This window comes from Asterias rubens, chromosome 12 (assembly GCF_902459465.1).
Source record: "Asterias rubens chromosome 12, eAstRub1.3, whole genome shotgun sequence".
In the NCBI taxonomy this organism is placed as follows: domain Eukaryota; kingdom Metazoa; phylum Echinodermata; class Asteroidea; order Forcipulatida; family Asteriidae; genus Asterias; species Asterias rubens.
The window spans coordinates 15,321,619-15,343,521 of NC_047073.1; the positions used below are offsets into that span (position 1 = coordinate 15,321,619).

Consider the following 21,903-nt stretch of genomic DNA (forward strand, 5'->3'; position numbering starts at 1 on the left):
AATTGAAAGGTATTACATCGGCCTCAAAGTCAACAGTTGAAACATAATTTGTTTTTGTTCGAAATATTACATAGTGAGGTGTCATTATACAATTAAAAATTGTCTAATCCTGTGTTTACTGGCTCAATACTAAAACTACTGACCCTGGGCTTGTGGTCCAGTGTGAAATACATGCCCGAGCTCATCAGAAAGCAATGGCATTGACAATCTGACATCAGAATCAACCTCGGCTCCGAATAACTTTAAAAATGACAGTTTGTATATATTTGTCATCTTAATTTTAAAAGCTCATCATTTTGAGGAAGAAAAATGTAAAGATATCATTACCTTAGTGTAAACTCATTTGACTGGTAAAAATAAACTGCATTCCCGCTTTGTTACTCAAAGTTTACAGACATGCAGACTTGTTGTGGATAGATAAGTTGTTCAATTTTTGTCACAGTGATAGTGGAGACTCTGTGTAAAAGCTTAACACACTCTGTTCTTCATGATTGAAGACTGCTCTCACTATTCTTGCGCCAGGCTGCTGGGGTGAGTCTGCTGGCTCCTGACTGCTTCCCATTTGGATGAATCCATAGTCACGACAGCAGTAATCTAGCGAAGGCCAGCAGTCTGGCGAGAACATTGCCAGTGTCACAAAAATCGAGGAGTTCGAACACTATCATCATAATACTAATGACCGTATTTATAGAGCGCCTTTTCCAAAGGATACAAAACGCCAATCGCTTTACATCTTGTAACAGACAACAATAATGAATTACTTTAAGTCAGGTTGACTTGTAAACAACCTTCAAAATTATACAAAAAATAAATTATTAAAATTATACAAAAAATAAAACCTCTAAAAATTATACAAAAGTAACAAAGCACGCAGGAAGTGAAAGCTCTTTTTGCAAATCAATGTTTGTACGGTATTTGTAGAAAATATGAGACTACTTTTGTGTTAAATGTTATAAACAAACTTGTGACAACCGTTAACAAACATTTAACAAAAATTAAATTACTACATTTTTAATAAAATTCAAAATTTAATTACATGTTTTGGTGGTTATGTTTACTGTGACGCTATTGCATAAATCTGACCTGATGATTTTGTTTCTCTTTAAAATATTATAAGTTATCACACAAGCGCGAGTGGAATACAGAAAAATGTAGCGCTTCTGCGTTCCATATCCAACGAGGCTGGAGGTCGAGTTAGATCTGAGACGCAGACGCCCTATGTTTTCCATATTTCCACGAGTGTGCGTGTGATAACGTTTTTATCTTCAAGCAAACTTGGCGCGTGACATAGAACACACAAGACGCAGGTAGTGATATTAGCCGTGAAACTTAGGTTTTTATCACCACTTCATTCTGCGAATCTGATTGGAGGATTAGCGCGTACTTGAAGATAAAAAGTATGGTACATGTATTGTAAATATTAAATATATAGAATCAATAAATATTTTATTATGTTTGGACAGAATGGATCAGCTGAAATATAAGAACTATTTCAGATTTAATAAAGTAAAATTTACCATTTCAGTTTCCTTTTTGGTTCTTTATTTGAAATTGATATAAACCAAATTATGTCACGGGAGTCGTTAATTCTGATTGGCTGAAAATATTTTCTTCTACCAAAACGGCTGCAAAATTTTATCCATTTCCATTCAACCAAGGGGGTCAAAGTAAAAGTCTAGGCGTCAAATGAAACTTTTCCAGTGTTTATGTTTTAAACTTATTTTTGTTGACCTTTTTACTAAACAAAGTGATTTAAAGGCAGTGGACACTATTGGTAATTAATCAAAATAATTATTAGCATAAAACCTTTCTTGGTGACAAGTAATGGGGAGAGGTTGGTGGTATAAAACATTGTGAGAAAGAACTCCCTCTGAAGTGCCATAGTTTGGAGAAAGAAGTAATTTTCCACGAATTTGATTTCGAGACCTCAAGTTTAGAACTTGAGGTCTCGAAATCAACCATCTAAACGCACACAACTTCGTGTGGCAAGGGTGTTTTCTTCTTTCATTATTATCTCGCAACTGCTAGCCACGTACATGAATGCGGATGAATTTACAGAAATGAATGGCCTTTCAAAGTTTACAGAGCTTCCAACTCTCCCAGATTCTGCAGAAAGTTCCGAAAAAATAAACCAATCTTTTCGTTTTCTGATGAATAAATTTATAAGCCTCCCTACTTATGGAAACTTATTACCTATTATGTTGAATGCAATTCTCAATATCTCCCCGCTTGTTGTACAAAATCTCCTGGAATATGGAAACTTATTCCCTGTTATGTTGAATGTAATTCTCAATATCTCCCCTAGTACAACATCTCCCTTATTAAGTTAACTTGTTACCGATTATGTTGAATGTAATATCTCCCTCATTTGATCCCCTCGTATAAGATGCAACGTTGGCAGCTCTGGGGTTGAAACATTGTAAAAATATTTTGTAAAAAGGATATTTTATAGATATTTTATAGCATGCAACCTTTATCAAACAATAAAATTAAACGGAACTAAAGCCTGGTTCATACTTAAATATGAACCGGTTCATGCGAATGCGAAGCGAATGTTGACGTCACAAATTTGCAACAAATAATTCGCAGCAGTTCAACTCTGCTCAACTTACTTGCAAATGTCACTGCGAAAGGAGAGTTGTGACGTCAAATTCATGTCAAATTCGCTTTGCATTCGCATTAAGTATGAACCGGGCTTAATGCAAAAACCATCCCATCACTCAGATGCGGACAGCTCTGCTTATCTTATCATAGACCTCCGGAAAAGCTTGTTTACAGTTCAACTTGGCTCTAAGTTTGTCGTAGAGAGAGTGGTCGAACATTTCACGGAATTCCTCCTTGGTCATGTGAGTGTCGGCATACAGCATCTGGAATCTATAACAGAAAAAGAAGAATAATAAAGACTTGTTATTCGCATTTAAAAAAAAGATTAATGAAAAACAGACAGATAAAATTAGTCCTTGAAAACCTGTGAAACAAGATTAGTTTTGAGAAGAGATTTAAATTTTTGGTACAAGGACAATGTAAGATTAAATGGTGGAGAGTTCCAGATGCGTGGGGCAGCTGAAAAAAAAAGACCTGTCACCCCAGGAGTGTCAAGACTTGGAGTGTAAAAGACCATTACTGATAGGTGTTCCATGACTGGAAAACTTATGATCAATTAATTTAAACTGCAAAATTGTCGCCCTAAGGGTGACATATTGCTTGCTGCGACGAAACTGTCAGGATCACTTAGAAAATTTAAACTCAAGTCCCTATAAACAAGAAATCATGGGAATGTCATGGAACAAGCCTCACCCCGACACAACCATGCTCAAATCACTCACCGACAGTTGCGCATTCGACATTAACAGCCATTAACAGCCATGTGTGATTGCAAAAAGAAGAAGACATTTTTGAGAGTTAAATTATTAAATAAAAACTACAAAGCATTCTTACCCATTAACGCTGCGCACAAACTCCTCCAAACGTCTTGTAGTTTCAACAAACTGAAAGTTCTTTGTTTTTGGGGTACCATAAGCTCCGATGTCCAAGTACATTTCATCCTCGTTGCCTTTGGGATGTACCATTCCAGGGAGGGAAGGTAAAAGAAATGGACACAGCCAGAGGGGATAAAGCTGATGGGGAGAACATGAGTACGCGTAAATATTATTGACAAAGACCAGTCTATTAACAGGTATAATCTGAGCCAAATTTCATAGCACTGCTTAAAGGCAGTGGACACTAATGGTAATTACTCAAAATAATTATTAACATAAAACCTAAATTGGTAACGAGTAATGGGGAGAGGTTGATAGTCTAAAATATTGTGAGAAACGGCTCCCTCTGAAGTGACATAGTTTTTGCCTTCGAGAGAATTTGAGGTCTCGAAATCAAGCATCTGAAAGCACACAACTTCGTGTGACAAGGTGTTTTTTCTTCCATTATCATCTCGCAACTTCGACCAAAATTGAGAAGACTGGTCTTTGACAAATATCAATAGTATCCAGCCGTCGATTTCACAAAACTCTTCCTAACTTAAGACTAATCTTAGGACTTAGGACGAGTCCCAACCCTGCACTGTAGCATGCAGACCTTAAGATTAATCCTACGTTAGGACGTGTTACTCGTCCTAACTCGAGATAAGACGAGTCCTAACTCTTTGTGAAATCGACCCCTGGGTCTTTGAAGTTAAAGTATATCTTCGGTTTTGTTTAACCGTTAGTTGGTTTAATTCTATATAAATGTAGATGTATTCAATAAAACTAACCTGTGAAGTCGGTTTCAGAAAGTGGTAATGTTTGTGAGATATTAGGCTATGAGGTTTCGGTGAAAATCTGGAGCGGTTATGTCCATGCAGTACAAATAAACCGTAAAACTCAATCCGAGAAACCTCTTGGTTTTTGTTATACACACGAAAGTGCTAGGTATTGTAGTGTAGGCTTAGCTTGTTCGGTTAAGAGTTTTCGACGAGACGAGACGTGTTTTGTGAGCATTTCACAAGAGCTTTTATTGACACAACACAACACCAAACTTTACAATATTCAAGGGTAACTACGAAACACATCCCCGGCAGCCGGGTTACCCAATTGCCCCAGTAAAGAGCGGCCAGTGAAAGCTCCACTGCAGAGAGCTGTGCTGGTGCTCCCCTACCCCTACCCTCTCCTGAAGACGACGAGTATACTGTTTGAAACGTTGAGACCAAACCGGCTCTATTCAGAGCCACCACTCCTTCAAAAGAGATTTTACCCATGGTTGTACCAGCAAGTTTACTATTCCTATTTATATCTATAGTTACTCTTATTCTCCACACCATGCAAAGCTTCAAACACCATTCACAGCTGATTGGCGTCGCCTTAACAGTATGTAACAGTCAGTGCAAGTGGTCTATCAACCGAGTGTTTCACTTACCTTAGTCTCTCTATCAAAGCACTCAATGGTCTCAGGAAGCTTGCTCAGAGGTACTAACATATCCTGGAGAACGTGGTTCTGCTCATAGAGTTTACGAATCGTCTCTCCTTGGGTTAACTTGAGGAGTGAGATCTGGGGTGGCACCATCCATCCACACAGGTAACGGAATACGGGGTTGTTGCCAAATGGAATGATGTCCTGGTGGGGGGTTTAATAATTACGACTGATGTGTAATGTTGGCAAGGTATTAGGTAGAGTGATAGCTTGCTCCCGTTCTGAATGTTTAGTTCTAGCATAGTATGTAGTTTATTGGTTTGAAACTAAACTAAGTGGGAGCGATACCTTGGGCGAAGTAAATATAACTTTCATAAATGTAATTTTTTCGGTCCATCAACAAAGTTATTAGTGTAGGTAAATCTTGAGACCTTTAACCCAAGTAGCTATCCAGGCCCATAAATCCTAGCAGCCACCCAGGATCCTCAAACCCAGCAATTACCCGCCTGCCAACCCAAGAAGCTAATCAGGACCTAAAGGATCCTAGCAGCCACCCAGGATCCTCAAACCCAGCAACTACCCGCCTGCCAACCCAAGAAGATAATCAGGACCTAAAGGATCCTAGTAGCCACCCAGGATCCTCAAACCCAGCAACTACCCGCCTGCCAACCCAAGAAGCTAATCAGGACCTAAAGGATCCTAGTAGCCACCCAGGATCCTCAAACCCAGCAACTACCCGCCTGCCAACCCAAGAAGCTAATCAGGACCTAAAGGATCCTAGCAGCCACCCAGGATCCTCAAACCCGGCAACTACCCGCCTGCCAACCCAAGAAGCTAATCAGGACTTAAAGGATCCTAGTAGCCACCCAGGATCCTCAAACCCAGCAACTACCCGCCTGCCAACCCAAGAAGCTAATCAGGACCTAAAGGATCCTAGCAGCCACCCAGGATCCTCAAACCCAGCAACTACCCGCCTGCCAACCCAAGAAGCTAATCAGGACCTAAAGGATCCTAGTAGCCACCCAGGATCCTCAAACCCAGCAACTACCCGCCTGCCAACCCAAGAAGCTAATCAGGACCTAAAGGATCCTAGTAGCCACCCAGGATCCTCAAACCCAGCAACTACCCGCCTGCCAACCCAAGAAGCTAATCAGGACTTAAAGGATCCTAGTAGCCACCCAGGATCCTCAAACCCAGCAACTACCCGCCTGCCAACCCAAGAAGCTAATCAGGACCTAAAGGATCCTAGCAGCCACCCAGGATCCTCAAACCCAGCAACTACCCGCCTGCCAACCCAAGAAGCTAATCAGGACCTAAAGGATCCTAGTAGCCACCCAGGATCCTCAAACCCAGCAACTACCCGCCTGCCAACCCAAGAAGCTAATCAGGACCTAAAGGATCCTAGCAGCCACCCAGGATCCTCAAACCCAGCAACTACCCGCCTGCCAACCCAAGAAGCTAATCAGGACCTAAAGGATCCTAGTAGCCACCCAGGATCCTCAAACCCAGCAACTACCCGCCTGCCAACCCAAGAAGCTAATCAGGACCTAAAGGATCCTAGTAGCCACCCAGGATCCTCAAACCCAGCAACTACCCGCCTGCCAACCCAAGAAGCTAATCAGGACCTAAAGGATCCTAGTAGCCACCCAGGATCCTCAAACCCAGCAACTACCCGCCTGCCAACCCAAGAAGCTAATCAGGACCTAAAGGATCCTAGCAGCCACCCAGGATCCTCAAACCCAGCAACTACCCGCCTGCCAACCCAAGAAGCTAATCAGGACCTAAAGGATCCTAGCAGCCACCCAGGATCCTCAAACCCAGCAACTACCCGCCTGCCAACCCAAGAAGCTAATCAGGACCTAAAGGATCCTAGCAGCCACCCAGGATCCTCAAACCCAGCAACTACCCGCCTGCCAACCCAAGAAGCTAATCAGGACCTAAAGGATCCTAGTAGCCACCCAGGATCCTCAAACCCGGCAACTACCCGCCTGCCAACCCAAGAAGCTAATCAGGACCTAAAGGATCCTAGCAGCCACCCAGGATCCTCAAACCCAGCAACTACCCGCCTGCCAACCCAAGAAGCTAATCAGGACCTAAAGGATCCTAGCAGCCACCCAGGATCCTCAAACCCAGCAACTACCCGCCTGCCAACCCAAGAAGCTAATCAGGACCTAAAGGATCCTAGTAGCCACCCAGGATCCTCAAACCCAGCAACTACCCGCCTGCCAACCCAAGAAGCTAATCAGGACCTAAAGGATTTGGGTACTTTTTGTTACACAAAACACAATGTCCACAGATTTACATTAAACTTACACCATTGAAGATAATGATAGTAGTACCTTAAAATATTAGATGCTGAGGTGCTGTAGTTTTTTTGAGAAATGAGTAAAACAATGTCATGAAAATACGTTTTTACATGCTAAAATAATTTGCGTCTCATGATCACTGAGACGAAAATTATTTTCATGACATTGTTTTACTCATTTCTCAAAAACTACAGCACCTGAGCAACTAATATTTTCAGGGAAGCTATCTACAATCATTATCTTCCAACGGTGTAAGTTTAGTGTAAATCTGTAGACATTGCGTTTTTTTGTCCTACAATAAAGTACATAGACCCTTTAATAGATGGTAAATTTGTGGAAGAATATTACATTTAATTTTTTTACCCTTACATCGTGTTAGCACTGTATACTCAGTAGTTTCCCGAGTTCTGTGAAACATTTTTACGGGCATATTACTCGGGTGGGATACGAACCCACAACCTTTGCAAATCTAGAGCAGTGTCATTCTTTTTCAAGTTAATAGTTGTCCAGGACATTCAACCAAAAATGATGTCATGGTTATAGGCACTCACTTCTAATTCCCAGAAGATACTTCTTGTATGGCGATGATAGTAATGACGCAATGGGATGTACTCATACCCTTCACCAATGGTCAGGTATTGCTGGACATGCTTGAAGAACCAGGGTTTCCAGTATTTACCAATATCATTGATCTGTATGTAACAAACATGAAACGGATCTTGTTCAATTCAAAAATTAATTATAATAACAATAATAATAGACACCTATATTATAGTAGCACTGTAAGTCAGAGTGGACAGGGAGAAAAACCATAAGAGGCTCGGAAAGGGAAGTTCTAAACGAGCAACGAACGAATATAGCTGGTTCCATGCATTGAACTAGTAACAGTAAAATGTATTGAAGCATTGACAGGGGATTGCGATGCACGCAGCTTTAAATTACACAAGAATATACAAAACCTGGCTGCCTGTCCCCTGGTTCAGGAACCTTATTGACACTCAACAAGTCATGACATTTACACAAAGCAAAAGGCCTCAGCAGGTTCCCCGATGGGCCTGCAGGGAGACGACCAGCAGTGCTCCGACGGGGAGTTGTAGCGATCGATCAGCACTGCTGCTACACTATGTTGTTACAACAGTAACTGTGTAATTTAAGGATTGTTGATTCATTGAAATTTAAATAATTGTTTTTAATTTAATACTTAAAGATAGGCTCAAAGATTCGGGGAGGGGGTTCCAAAGTTCCTCCCACCCCCTTAGTGGTTACTCTAAGTTACTTGGACTTACCGATATTAAGTCCAAGTGCAAACAGCCAGTAACTTACCGGGCTGGTAAGTTAACACCACGGCGCTGTTAACTTAACAGGACGATTTGACCCGCAGTAGCTTAACAATGTTCACTTACAGGGACAAAATCTCCAATGCGAACCCACCACTCCGGTAACTTAACAATACTGTCACGTGACTTCTATTTATAAGCTCTGTTGATGTTCGACTCACCGCTTGCAATACGCACTGCTCCAAAAACGCAGGTTAAATGCAGCCAAAGCCGAGGTTTGAGAAAGGCCCCAGTTAAGTTACCGGACACAAATTAATCCAAGTGCGAACAGCTGTTAATTTACCGGGCCGGTAAGTTAACTCACCGCGCGGGTAAGTTATCAGACCCAAAAGTCCAATTCGAACGTGACTTTACCTTCTGTTCCTCAACCTCGTCCGTCATATTGGCGGTCATAATAACTGCAGTATTCTTACTGTACACCAGCCCTTCCACGAAATTATTTCCCGTCTTTTTTAGTGTCTCCTCAGTGAACACCTTGATGACTTCGCTCATGGAATGTGCCGGCTTGAAGTTCACCTTCACGTATTTCTTAGCTGGCACTATTTGGATCTCTGCTGCAACCAGAAATCCAAGGGTTCCGTAGGACCATGGCACTGCATGGAACAGATCAGGATGTTCATCCTGAAATTAGCAAAGCAGGCAAGAATATTATGAAGCAGAATATTTTAAAGGCCCGCTTGGTCATGACTCTGAAAATTATTGCCAATAAGAACTTAAGTGGTATGAAGCACAGCAGCTTTGGATAGTATTATGCATTTTGAGAAACATTTCAGTTGCGAAAATACTGGGGCTATGGAAACAATTTTTTTATATCTCTATAGGATAAAAAAATCAAATGGTTCCAAAATCCAAATGTATACCCTTTAAAGACAGTGGACACTATTGGTAATTGTCAAAGACCAGTGTTCTCACTTGGTGTATCTCAACATATGCATAAAATATTAAACCTGTGAAAAACTCAATTGGTCGTTGAAGTTAATGATAATAATGAAAGGAAAAACACCCTTGACACACAAAGTTGTGTGCGTTAAGTTGGTTGATTTTGAGACCTCAAATTCAAAATCTGAGGTCTCGAAATCAAATTCGTGGCATATTACTTCTTTCTCAAAAACTATGTCTCTTCAGAAGGAGCCGTTTTTTCCAATATTTTATACTATTAACCTCTCCCCATTACTCGTTACCAAGTAAAGTTTTATGCCAATAATTATTTTGAGTAATTACCAATAGTGTCCACTGTCTTTAAGACATTAAGTAAGGGTAATAGGTTTTAGAACCTATCTAGAGATATCGAGTAACAGAGATCTACACATAAGGATTCAACATCATCTCCTACATCAAAACTGCCATTTTCAAAGGGAACATGTTTACAAAATTGGCTATCACAGAGATAAACAGGGCAGTAAAAAGTGGAATAAGAAAGTACTAAGAAGACTGATGACAACAGAGGAGACAACACAGGTCAGCCAGAACTGACAAAGGAGGTGTGACAGTCCAACCCGGGCCCAATTTCAAAAATTTGTTAAGCAGAAAACACAGTTTAACAAATTCTTTTGCTAAGCAAAAAATGAGTCAGACACAAGCCACAACAATACAAACTTAATGTAATTTGGGCTGGTAACCTGATTCTGCTAAGCAATACTATGCTGTGCTTAGCATGTATTTGTGTTAACGGGCTTTATAATATTGGCCCTTAGGTAAAAAAGTCAATGGAAAAAAGGAGATTAACCATTACACATAACAAACAAGCTTACTAAAGAAACAAACAAAACAATTTATCAAACAAACACCTCAACAAACAAGTATTATGAAACAAAACATCAGGATGTAATCGTAAACCTACCTTTGAACACCTGACTAAAGTACCGTCTGCCATGACCAACTCAAAGGCCACACATGTGTGTTGAAATAATCCAAATTTATGAGATGATGTTTCTATGCCAACACCCATAACCATACCTCCTAAAAATGAATCACAACAAATATCCACAGAATTGGATGAAAAAGAATGATTCAAACTTACACATAGAAAAGCACTGCAGCTAGCTATTGATAGTATCAACTGTTTTAGGAATAGATTCCCTTCAAAGTAATCAACTTTCGATACTGTTTGTTCAATATGGCATTTACCTTGGAATATAAATATCCATTAGTTGTTGAAGTCCAATGTTTTCATTTTTCAAATTTCACTCTGAAAAAGTCATCCTATGAACAAAAAAGAGAGACCCGTTTGTCCCAAACAAATGGCATCAGATGTTTTGGATGTTGACAACAATTTTTTTCGAAGGGTATTGAATTCAATTTGGCAATTTACACCATAGAGAGTGTTTTTTTTCTCACTCACATCCGTATAGATTTTGGAATATGTGGGTACATCACAAAATTTAATAGGTCATTTCCCTTCCTCTTTGCCCATAGGCTTTCCACACAGGGCTAATAATTATTTGCCCCAAGAAGTTAAAGAAGCAGTTTTCATGGTTAAAGGAAGGTACATTCAAACACTCAGTGAAAAACTAACAACAAATCTAAATTTGTTCTTACATCTGAAAAGGAAGAAGAGCATGTTCAACAAGTTGTTTGCACAGTTTGTAGTACATAGCCGACAGAGCAAGTTTATTAGGTTGGCCTATAAAAGCCAGTAGAACTTCTTACTAAACGAGGCTAGAGTTTAGGGTGAGCCCTGATGTATTGGAAGGTTTCTTACAGCTGAAAAGAAGGTTAGAATAAATACTTTTGACGTACCAACAGTAAGAACATCAAGCTCTGGTAACACAGGGAGTGTCCATCCTAGTGGATTAAGCATGGCAGTGATCTGGCCCATCGAAACGAGTGGTTCAACTCGTACCACTCTTCGCTCTGTGTCCACTCCAAGAATGTCAACTGCAGAGAGTTAAAATGAGAGCAAAAAATATATTACCAAACGATTGTAGATTTATATCATAAAGTGTGTTGGTGAATGCGAATTACTGTGTGAGTTATAATACAAAAACTCACACTCGAGAATAGTTCCGCATTTGAGATGGCCAGTGAATTTCAATCAGGGTCCTGTGGTCCCCTGTGTCCACCGGCCCTCTATCAGGGGTTCCTTGGTCCTCCATCAGGAGATCCGTGGTGCCTAGATGTCAGGGATCCTGTGGTCCTCTGACAGGGGTCCTGTGGTACTCTGTCAGGGGTCCTGCGGTACCCTGTTAGGAGTCATGTAGTACCCTGTTAGGGGTCCTGTGTTACCCTGTTAGTTGTTAGGAGTCCTGTGTTACCTAGCTGTCAGTCCTGTACGTGGTACCCATAGCTGTCAGGAGTTATGTGTGCCCCTGTAAAGGGTCATGTGGTACCCTGTCAGGGGTCATGTGGTACCCTGTACACTGTAAGGGGGCCTGTGGTACCCTGTTAGGAGTCTTGTGGTACCTAGCTGTCAGTCCCGTACGTGGTACAGGAGTTATCTGCCTCTGTAAGGGGTCATGTGGTACCCTGTCAGTACCCTGTCAGGAGTTTCAAGGTCCCCTGCTAGGAGTCCTAGCTAAGGTCCCTTGTCAGGGGTTCTGTTGTCCTAGGCTCAGACTTTCCATGGGCCCCTGTCAGGAGTCCTGTGGTTCCCTGTTAAGAGTCCCGTTATACCTTGTAAGGGGTTCCTTTTGCCCCTTTCAGGGGTTCTGTGGGTCACTGTCAGGGGTCCAGTGAAAGTACCCTTATTACCAGATGAGGGTTAACAAGGCAAAGAGATGAAAGGTGAGGAAATCAAAATGTAGAAAGATGCCTTGAGATACTGAGACTTTTTTAAGTAAAACTGCACATAAGTTTTAAGGAGAATTGTCAATTGTAATTGAGACAATATCATATCTGGTAGGCCTTATAAAAGAAAATAGTCTCATATTTGAAATAAATGTTTTTCTGAGAAACATATTGCCTTCTTTTTGCCAAACAATTAATTTGAAGACCTCTCTCTAGATCAATAAACTCCATTTACTAGGAGCTCCCAAAAATATGCAAAACCATTTTTATGAAATCTACACAAACTACAAACAAAAGTCACCAAACATAAGTTATAGTCCACTCTCAGGATATGTTTAAACCAAACCAATGACTATTGGACCGATATAAAAATAGGATTTGCAGTGCAAATAATAGCAAAGGTGAACACTCAGCAATATGTATCATATCATTGAACTTTATCAGAACAGTGATAATAAGTCTATTCTTTATAAGGAAAAATCAGTTCAACTTTCTGACCTTAAATCAATTTGTTTCCTCACAAGCATACTCCAGAGCACTTTGGTCTACTTTAGCAGAGCACTCTGGTTTCTTGTGAAATTATTGATTGATCATTTTTAAACAGAAAGGGGGGGGGGGGTTATGCTCTTGATTTGTTGGGTTCAATGATTGTGCCAATGAGCTATGTACATGATGTGCAATATGTGCAGACTGCAGGTCTGGAATTACACTGACGCAATGTGACTTGATGCCCCTTTCCAAAGTTTCCCACAGACTTTAAAGACACTGGACACTATTGTAATTGTCAAAGACTAGCCTTCACAGTTGGTGTATACTCAACATTATATGCATAAATTAACGAACCTTTGAAAATTTGAGCTCAATCGGTCATCGAACTTACGAGATATGAATAAAAAAATAAAACACCCTTGTCACACAAAGGTGTGTGCGTTTAGATGGTTGATTTCGAGACCTCAAGTTCTAAACTTGGGGTCTCGAAATCAAATTCGTGGAAAATTACTTCTTGCTCGAAAACTACGTCACTTCAGAGGGAGCCATTTCTCACAATGTTTTATACCATCAACCTCTCCCTATTACTCGTCACCAAGAAAGGTTTTATGCTAATAATTATTTTGAGTAATTAACAATAGTGTCCACTGCCTTTAATATTCTAATGGATTGATCATTTGCAAAAAATGGAAATGGCCTTGCCCCCTGGAAGATAAAATTCCAGGCCTGTGATTGCAATTCATACTAGAAACTTGGCAACAAAGGCTCTCTGAAATATTTTAAGAAAACATAAAACTGTATATTACTTTCCTTCAATTCTTTGGCCATGATGTTAAGGGAAAAAATGAAGAAGAGAAAATCGTCAACTAGAAACAACTACATCTACTTTAAAACAAAACACATTGGCCTCTTCTTACCTAGGTTAATATGAACATTATGGTGCGTTTTCTTGTATTTTCCAACGCGTAAGCTGACAGTCTGGTATCCAGGACGCGATGTACACATAGGTTTCTTGGACCCATTTGATCTCCACTCCAAAACCTGTGTAAATAAAACAAGATTGTTGAAAAGCGTTTTCAGATATCTGAATCAGATTTGACTTTGATCATCTTTAAAGCCAATGGATACTTTCGGTAAACAGTATTGTCCAAAGGCCCACACAACTTATATATAAAATAACAAACCTGTGAAAATTTAGGCTAAATCGGTCATCGGAGTCGGGAGAAAATAACGGGAAAACCCACCTTTGTTTCCGCGCGTTTCGCCGTGTCATGACATGTGTTTACTATAATCCGTACTTCTCATTGTCGAGAATTGATAATTGTTTTAATGTTTTCTCAAAAAGTAAAGCATTTCATGGAATAATATTTCAAGAGAAGTCTTTTACCATTACCTTCTGTAAACCCTGTAAGTTATTTGTAAATCTGTGAACTTTTTTTTCTTTTTTCCTGTTCCAAAAGTGTATAATGGCTTTAAAGGCATGTTAGTATTTTGGTAACTTTAACTACCAAAAGTTGTATTCAAGTCAATGACAATTACTACTTACTAATTACTACAAGTATTTTCAAGAAACAAGTCGACTTTAAACCCCTTTTTCACAGCTTTATTCTCTCACATCACTTGGTGACATTGCTAATTTCACAACTTTTGAACCAAATGTGATATCAACAGTTTTAAAGCAATAGGTTTGCTCTACTCAACATAACACAAAGCTGTACCTGTTTTTGTATTTCCTTGACGCGCTTGTCATGCTTCAATGGTGCCGTATTCAGCCTGAACACCAGCCAGTTCCGCACGAAGGTCAACACATCATAGACGACAGACAACGGCAGAAGAAACAGACAAACAAAAATCCATCGCTGGTTTACAATGGTGTACTCCAGTCCTTTGATGCGTATCCAAACCAACAGGCTTACTACGGGAGCAACACAAAGTGTCACTAACCATAGTGGGGGAAACATCTTCAAGAACGCCAAAGTTTTGAAATGTCTAACGACTAGACGAAAATAGAGTGTATTCTCTTGTTTTAAAAACAGGCCTGGTCACACGCCCTTCCCTGCAAAGAAATAAAAGTAAAGAAATAAAACTTAACAGTGGGAACAAAATTAAGTGAGGTTGGCAACTGCACCATGTGTAAATCTCTTTTGTTGATTTCTTTAAAAAGATTTACATACGGTGCTACCCAAAACCTTCTTTTCAGAACCAACACTACCAAAGGAGATTTACACATGTGACATGGTGCTACCGCAAACCTTACCTAATGTTATTGAAGACAGTAATGGACAATTCATGACAGCGTAGTTTGGGATAATTTCATCAAAAGATGTGAAACTAAATGCTCCCTTGTTGAACCTTGAATCATTGATGGACTTTGGATTTGAAATCAGCTGCCTATTGCTGCTAAATCAAGTTTGCTAAAATGCACTGTGCAGGATAGTAGCGATATCAATTCATAACCCTCCTGCTGACGGCGAAGCCAGAGGGTTACGTTATCGCAACTATGTTGCAGGTAAAGCTAGCCACAGCACAAGCACTGCTACAGTGCTAGGTAGTAGTAGGCCCCAATTACACTAGCTAGAAGTACTCTACTGTTCTAGTACTACCACGCTACTTTTATACTTATTAGTAGATTACCAAACAAAAATTAGTAAATTTAGAATAAGTTATATTTATAATAAAAACTATCTGTGATTTTTTTTAAAATTTTTTAAGGGGCTTATTTAGGAAAAATGCAAATGAAACTACCATTTTTAATTGCGCCTCAACTCAACCTCCCTAGAGAAGTTCGGACGAAACTCCCTCTTTTAAGAAAAATATGTTTGCCCCCTGTCAAGACTCAATGTTTGTCATTTATTACCAATTACCCATCCCTACACTGTCAAGTAGAGCTGTGTGAAAAGTTTGTTCCACCATCCTGAAGAAGTGAACGAAGTGAACCGTTGAATCAGCACAGCGTTGAAAACATGAATGTTCCTCATCAGACAAAATGGATGTTCTTAATCATATAACAAAATTTCCAAGTCTAATTACACATATTAATACTATTATTTAATAAAGTATTTACCCTACGGTTTCGTCTGAAAGTTAAAGCCGTCTGTTTACACACACCCAGCCGGCCGTCCGCCGTGACCACCCCTCACTCGACCGTTGTGCACACTGATTGTGTAATTCGGTACATCCCCCCCCCCCCCCCCCCCGCCGTCCGCCGACTGCACCCCTTGGTAACATGTTTGACAACAGAGGGCGCTTGTTTCCAAATTGATTGTGGCACTTTTCGAAACCAGTGGCATTGGCTTATTGCACTCCGTTTATTATTACTAAGATGTTTTGGTTCAGACATTCCTAGATCATTGTTGACTTCATAATTAAACACAGGCAGACCCAAGATAGATAAGATCTCCAGGAATACCTTTTTGGGGGGAAAATGGACTTCAAGTGTTTTAGACGATAATTATTATGGAGTTGCCATCTCAGGCAAACTAACTCAACTTGGGCCTACACGATCTTTCTTTTATTCATGTGGCGGCAACAGCTTCAGTAGATAATTTTAAAAAAAATACATTGTCTTTATTTATAGGCTAAACATGTCTTCGAAGTGGAATGTTTCTCAATTAAAACGCTGCTGCAATAGGCTAAAGGTTTTTTCTTCATTTAAAGAGTGTCGGATACCCCCCCCCCCCTTGCATGTTTCGGTGCAAACCGGTACTTTTTGTACCCATTTAGGCTAATTTCCTTTTAACCCAGCCACCCACAAGGAACCACTTTTCACCCTTTCGAGGGGGAAACGTGCAGTCTTTCCTTGTGTAATTCTCTAACTAGGTACTTTTGTTGTACCCCGTTGTTGACTTCCTCTTGAACGCCCACAGATTCACTTTACTCTTAACGGGGGAAAACAATCAATGAGGTGAACTAAAACTAAAAAGACATAAACAACAGCAGCAGCAGCAGCAGCAGCAGCAACAACAACAACAACAACAACAACAACAACAACAACAACAACAACAACAACAACAACAACAACAACAACAACAACAACAACAACATCAACAACACCTCAACAAGAGACTCAAAGTCAACACAAGGTCCATTATGACAAACAAAACGAAACATAATGGAGGCCTATAATAACAGTTTCTCATTCCCTTATATCAGATGCTTAGTCAGTTCCGCATAATATGAGAAAACTACCTATAATAAGATCACTTAATCTCATACGATTAATTTTTATACTAGTTGGTCTCTAAATCTTTCCCACTACAAAGAGTTAAAATACTGTAAGTGAATTATGATGACGTAGTTTACTGATTGTGCAATATTGTTTTTTTATCAAACTTCAAAATCATCAGTTTACAGTTCCTAGATACTTGTATTCTGGTAACTTTACGACCTAAAAGCCCACTAATCCGGCTATTTTGGGTACAAATAAAAGGGTAACTTAAGGCCACCTTAACACACACGGGGAAGTACCTTTTTACCAGATAGGATATGAGAGTTTTAGGGTCACGGATACTCCTAGCCATTGTTGATTCTGGACCAGCAAAAAACTAGAACGCTGAAAATCATTACAGGCCTTTTATTTTAAAGGCACTGTACACTATTGGTAATTACTAAAAAAAAAAAGTTATTTGCACCAAAACCTCCTCGGTAACGAGCAATGTTAGTATCATTGTGAGAAAGCGGTTTTTGGTAAAAAGATAATTTCTCACTCAAATGATTAAAGACTTCAACTGAACACTTTTATTATATGAATCTTTAAACACACAAAGTTGTGCAACAGGGGTGTTTTTTCTGTCATTATTCTCTTGTATTTTTAATGACCAATTGAGTCTAACTTTTCACAGGTTTGTTATTTTATTCATATGTTGGGATACACCAAAATGAGAATACTGGTCGTTGACAATAGTATATCTGACAATGCCCAAAGATGTCCAGTACCTTTAAGCACTGTTTTAAAGTATATACGTGTTTGCTAATGCCGTTGTTCCATGTTATTTACGCCGGACATTAATATGATGGATATCCTAGAACCTTTTAGACAAAAGAAGGCTACAAATTATACCAACAAAAAAACAAAATTTAAATGCAGAAGAAAAAGGGACGAGAAGACAAATCTCTTGATATTGAATACTCTCTAAATGAGTGAAAAACACCACTCTTTACATTTCGAGCTGTCCCTCATGGCTCTTCAAACAGAGTGGTGGTTATTTCAATCTGTTAGAGAGGTTTCACTCCGGGACAGAGTGAACAAATCATTCAAATAGATGCAAACTTCAATCTAAAAGAGTGGAAGACCACTCGAAAAAGACTAGTCCTTATAATATGGCTTTTCAAAGAGTGCTGTTTCACTCTTTTCTAGGCCCTATAAATAAAACAAAACTCGTCGTGTTCGCAAGTGGTATATCAAAAAAATGCTATAGCCGTTTGATCGGTGGACTTCTCGTTGTTAAAACATAACATACAACTTTTATCTTAATGTAGATAATATAAACAAAAATTCATTTTTTTAAATAAATATATATATATATATATTTTTTTTTTATCTACGAAAAACCGGAGCGGTAACGTCCACGCAGGAAATAATTAAATTGGTAATTGGAATAAACAATCTGAGAACATTTTCTGATATAATTATTCAAATGTTGGCGGATAAAACCTGATGATATCTTAACATAATTACTTTTCTAAATGAAATATTTCTCAAAATACATTATACTATCAAAAGCTGCTGTTTCTTTAAAGACATTGGACACTTTCGGTACAGAAAAAAAAAATAAAAGTTCACAGATTTACAAATATTTTACAGGGTTTACAGAAGGTAATGGTGAAAGACTTCTCTTGAAATATTATTCCATGAAATGCTTTACCTTTTGAGAAAACATTAAAACAATATCAATTCTCGATAGCGAGAACTGCGGATTTATTTTAAACACATGTCATATATGACACGGCGAAACGTGCGGAAACCAAGGGTGGGTTTTCCCGTTAGTTTCTCCCGACTCCGATGACCGATTGAGCCTAAATTTTCACAGGTTTGTTGTTTATATAAGTTGTGATACACGAAGTGTGGGACTTGGACAATACTGTTCGGAAGTGTCCATGGCTTTAAAGTAAAGTTTATATTGCGCTCATTTTAGGAGTGGTATATAACCAAACGAGTAGGCCTATCCTTGAATACTATCGTTTTTTAAAGTTTTTTTTACTACTCTGATGGTGGTGGGTGGGGTGCGGTGGGGAGGGCTCCCCCATTCAAAGCTGAAAGACAGTGGACACTATTGGTAATTGTCAAAGTCTAGTCTTCACAGTTGGTGTATCTCAACATATGCATAAAATAACAAACCTGTGAAAATTTGAGCCCAATCGGTTGTCGATGTTGCGAGATAATAATGAAAGAAAAAGACCCATGTCACACGAAGTTGTGTTCTGATGCTTGATTTCGTGACCTCAAATTCTAAACTTGAGGTCTCGAAATCAAATTCGTGGAAAATTACTTTTCTCGAAAACTACGTCACTCCAGAGCGAGCTGTTTCTCACAATGTTTTATATCAACCTCTCCCCATTACTTGTAATCACTGAGAAAGTTTTTATGATGAGAATTTTTTTGAGTAGTTACCAATAGTGTCCACTGCCTTTAAAACGTTGCATTTGTACTAATTTAGTTTGAATATTACATAGGCCTATTACGATGAAAAGTGCTTCAAGCAGAACCATAATTATCACAATAACTTCACACACAATATTGTTTTTTTTTTAATTGAGCAGTGAGCTACGCCGACTGCAAACAGCAAAATATATTTTAATTTGCTTCGGCGCGTCGGGCTCAGTATGACCCCCGGATGTATAGTACTGATGATTTGGACTTGTTGATAAGCTTGTGTTGAAATAACATCCAACCGGAAAGCATATCAGTCTGGGTTTTTTCTTATAAGAATGATAATGAGCCCCAATTGTTGTTGTCACATGGCATGCAGTGACACCACATTTTCTTTAAGTATTTTTTTACAATAAATAAATTTTCACAATGAATACAACTGTTGAACAGGGTCGGCCAATGGTATACAAACAGTCATCGAAACTTATGTTCAATCAGACCCCCTCGACGATAAAAACATAGTTAGACAATTAGGGCCTACTAAAATTGAGACTGCACACAAAAGTCTTGTAAAGATCACACAACAGTAAAACACAAAACAAAAGCATTTCCAAAACCTGGCAAACAAAACAAACCAAGGCAGGGATGAAAGATCATGAAAGAGCCTCCCAGGCTCATACGAAGTGGCCTTTTGTCAAGGCGTTTGGAGAGCTGCGAACGGGAGCATGGGAGAACACGCACGCATGCAAGTGGCGCTGTTTACGCCACGAAGGCATTGACAAAAGGCTACATGAAGGGGCTAATAAAACCTTCCAAAAAAACTTTCTGGTATAGGAAACTAACAAATTGATGAAAACTTAGCAGCAATTTATAAGCTCGTATCCAATCACCAATGCATGGTGTGATTTATAAACCGAATATTATGCCCTACCGGTACTTTGTTTAACTAAACACAAACACACGTTTTAAAATCACCCTTAAAGCCATACACTATTAGTGATTACTCAAAATAATGCCCCCTCTAAAGTAACGTAGTTTTTGAGAAAGAGGTAATTTCTTACTCAAACATTAAAAGGCTTTAGGCCTGAGTCTTTTAAAATTTTTGTAGGCATCTGTTATTATGTCCACCGATTGGAAAAGGAATTGCAAGGAGATAACAGGTGTGAGTTGCAATGTAAAAAGGATGTTTTATTTTAGGCTCTTCTTTAATGGAACACAGATGTTACAGATGGGGTGAAAATAGCCAATTACATGTAAATAAACTTAGTAATCTAAACAATTGACATCCATCCAATTTTACTTATTGTTTTTTTCCAGTTTATAATTTATTTTATTACAATATGCATAACAGCACAATATGTGCTACTCAAAGAGCTGAAAAAATACAGCTATTGTACACGAGATGTTTCTTTGACCAAGGATGAATAATATATTCATTCACTGGTTTTACGCATTCAAGGTAATGATAATGATATTAACAAATATATAATAATTTATATAAATAAGTCTTTTTCTATATGGTGCTTTAAATAAATACTTGTTAAGGAAATACTAATAGTTCAGACAATGGCAATGTTAATATAATATCATAAATAGTACAGGTCACTGTGCTTTAATATACGTTGGCTCGGTCTATTAGCACACTGTAACGACATTGTCGGTTCTAAAACTTTCGATTATGACCTTGCCTCTTTAAATATAAATTGACCTCGTACAAACATGTTTCAAACAGTTTTATAAATAAATAATATGATAGATTTACGTATTGTTAGAAATGCAGCAAGAATTAAGTCAAAACAGAATAAGTTATAATTAATAAATTATAACATAAATAGCTTATAGTTATTGCTTAAAATATAAATAAATTTTCTAAATAATTTTATAAATTTATATAATTTTGTTGTCATTATGTTATACAATTATCTGTTATAATGATAAAATGTTAATGATATTTCGTCTGCTCAGAACTATAAGATCATTAATGGCAATTTCATAATATTCGTATTGATCAAATGGGCATTAACTGAAATCCAACAAAAGAATGTCTTAACTTCAAGATCACTCTTGATCATTAAACCCAATTTACCATCACATCTCGAGTTAAGACGAGTTATACTCAACCTAACTTAGGACTAATGGTTTTTAATGTCATAATAAATAATGCTCTTATTCTTTGTGACATCGGGAGCCCCAAAATATGCAAAAGCAATTTTATGAAACCCGTTCAAATTGCGCCAATGACCTTTTAAGATACGAACAGATGATTTTGTGGATTTACGCAGTGATAATGCTTTGTGGATAATAATTGCACCAAATACAGCGTGTGTAAATAATAAACACACGTAGCCACTCCATCCAAATAAAGCGAAGCTTACAGTGCAGGACGCACACACGTACACGCAACAGGAACCTCTTCGTAATAACTCTCATATCTGCAAGAAAAGATGAAAAACAAGATTCCAACTTAGTGAAAACTTAGTCAAAACTCAAACCTAAGCCAACTTTGCAAAAAACAAGATGGCATTATCATCTGTGATTAAAGGGGCTGTGTCGTCATAATGTGAACTCTCAA

General features: G+C 38.7%; 1 protein-coding gene across 5 annotated transcripts; it reads right to left on the reverse strand.

The window, feature by feature from the left end:
• Positions 1-1,952: 1,952 nt before the first annotated feature.
• Positions 1,953-15,888, reverse strand: LOC117297512 (delta(24)-sterol reductase-like). Of its 5 annotated transcripts, none has more exons than XM_033780588.1 (10): positions 15,807-15,888; positions 14,461-14,798; positions 13,660-13,783; positions 11,267-11,404; positions 10,368-10,486; positions 8,882-9,148; positions 7,742-7,882; positions 4,891-5,088; positions 3,439-3,617; positions 1,953-2,874 (listed from the first exon to the last, which is right to left on the reverse strand). In XM_033780588.1, exons 2-10 carry the CDS (start codon positions 14,701-14,703, stop codon positions 2,721-2,723), a joined length of 1,563 nt encoding a protein of 520 aa, XP_033636479.1. In that variant the 5' UTR covers positions 14,704-14,798; positions 15,807-15,888; the 3' UTR covers positions 1,953-2,720. The 5 variants fall into 5 exon arrangements, with proteins under 5 accessions (XP_033636479.1, XP_033636484.1, XP_033636485.1 ...); XM_033780593.1 differs by having other exon boundaries at positions 15,812-15,850; XM_033780594.1 differs by lacking the exon at positions 15,807-15,888 and adding an exon at positions 15,617-15,700.
• Positions 15,889-21,903: the final 6,015 nt, after the last annotated feature.

Bases quoted from the DNA above. Each gene is read 5' to 3' on its own strand.
- LOC117297512 (XM_033780588.1), bottom strand. From the start codon at position 14,703: ATGTTTCCCCCACTATGGTTAGTGACACTTTGTGTTGCTCCCGTAGTA. The intron at 9,149-10,367 runs GTAGGTTTACGA...TGCTAATTTCAG, and splicing joins CTTTAGTCAGGTGTTCAAAG to GATGAACATCCTGATCTGTT. The intron at 7,883-8,881 runs GTAAAGTCACGT...TGTTACATACAG, and splicing joins ACGAGGTTGAGGAACAGAAG to ATCAATGATATTGGTAAATA.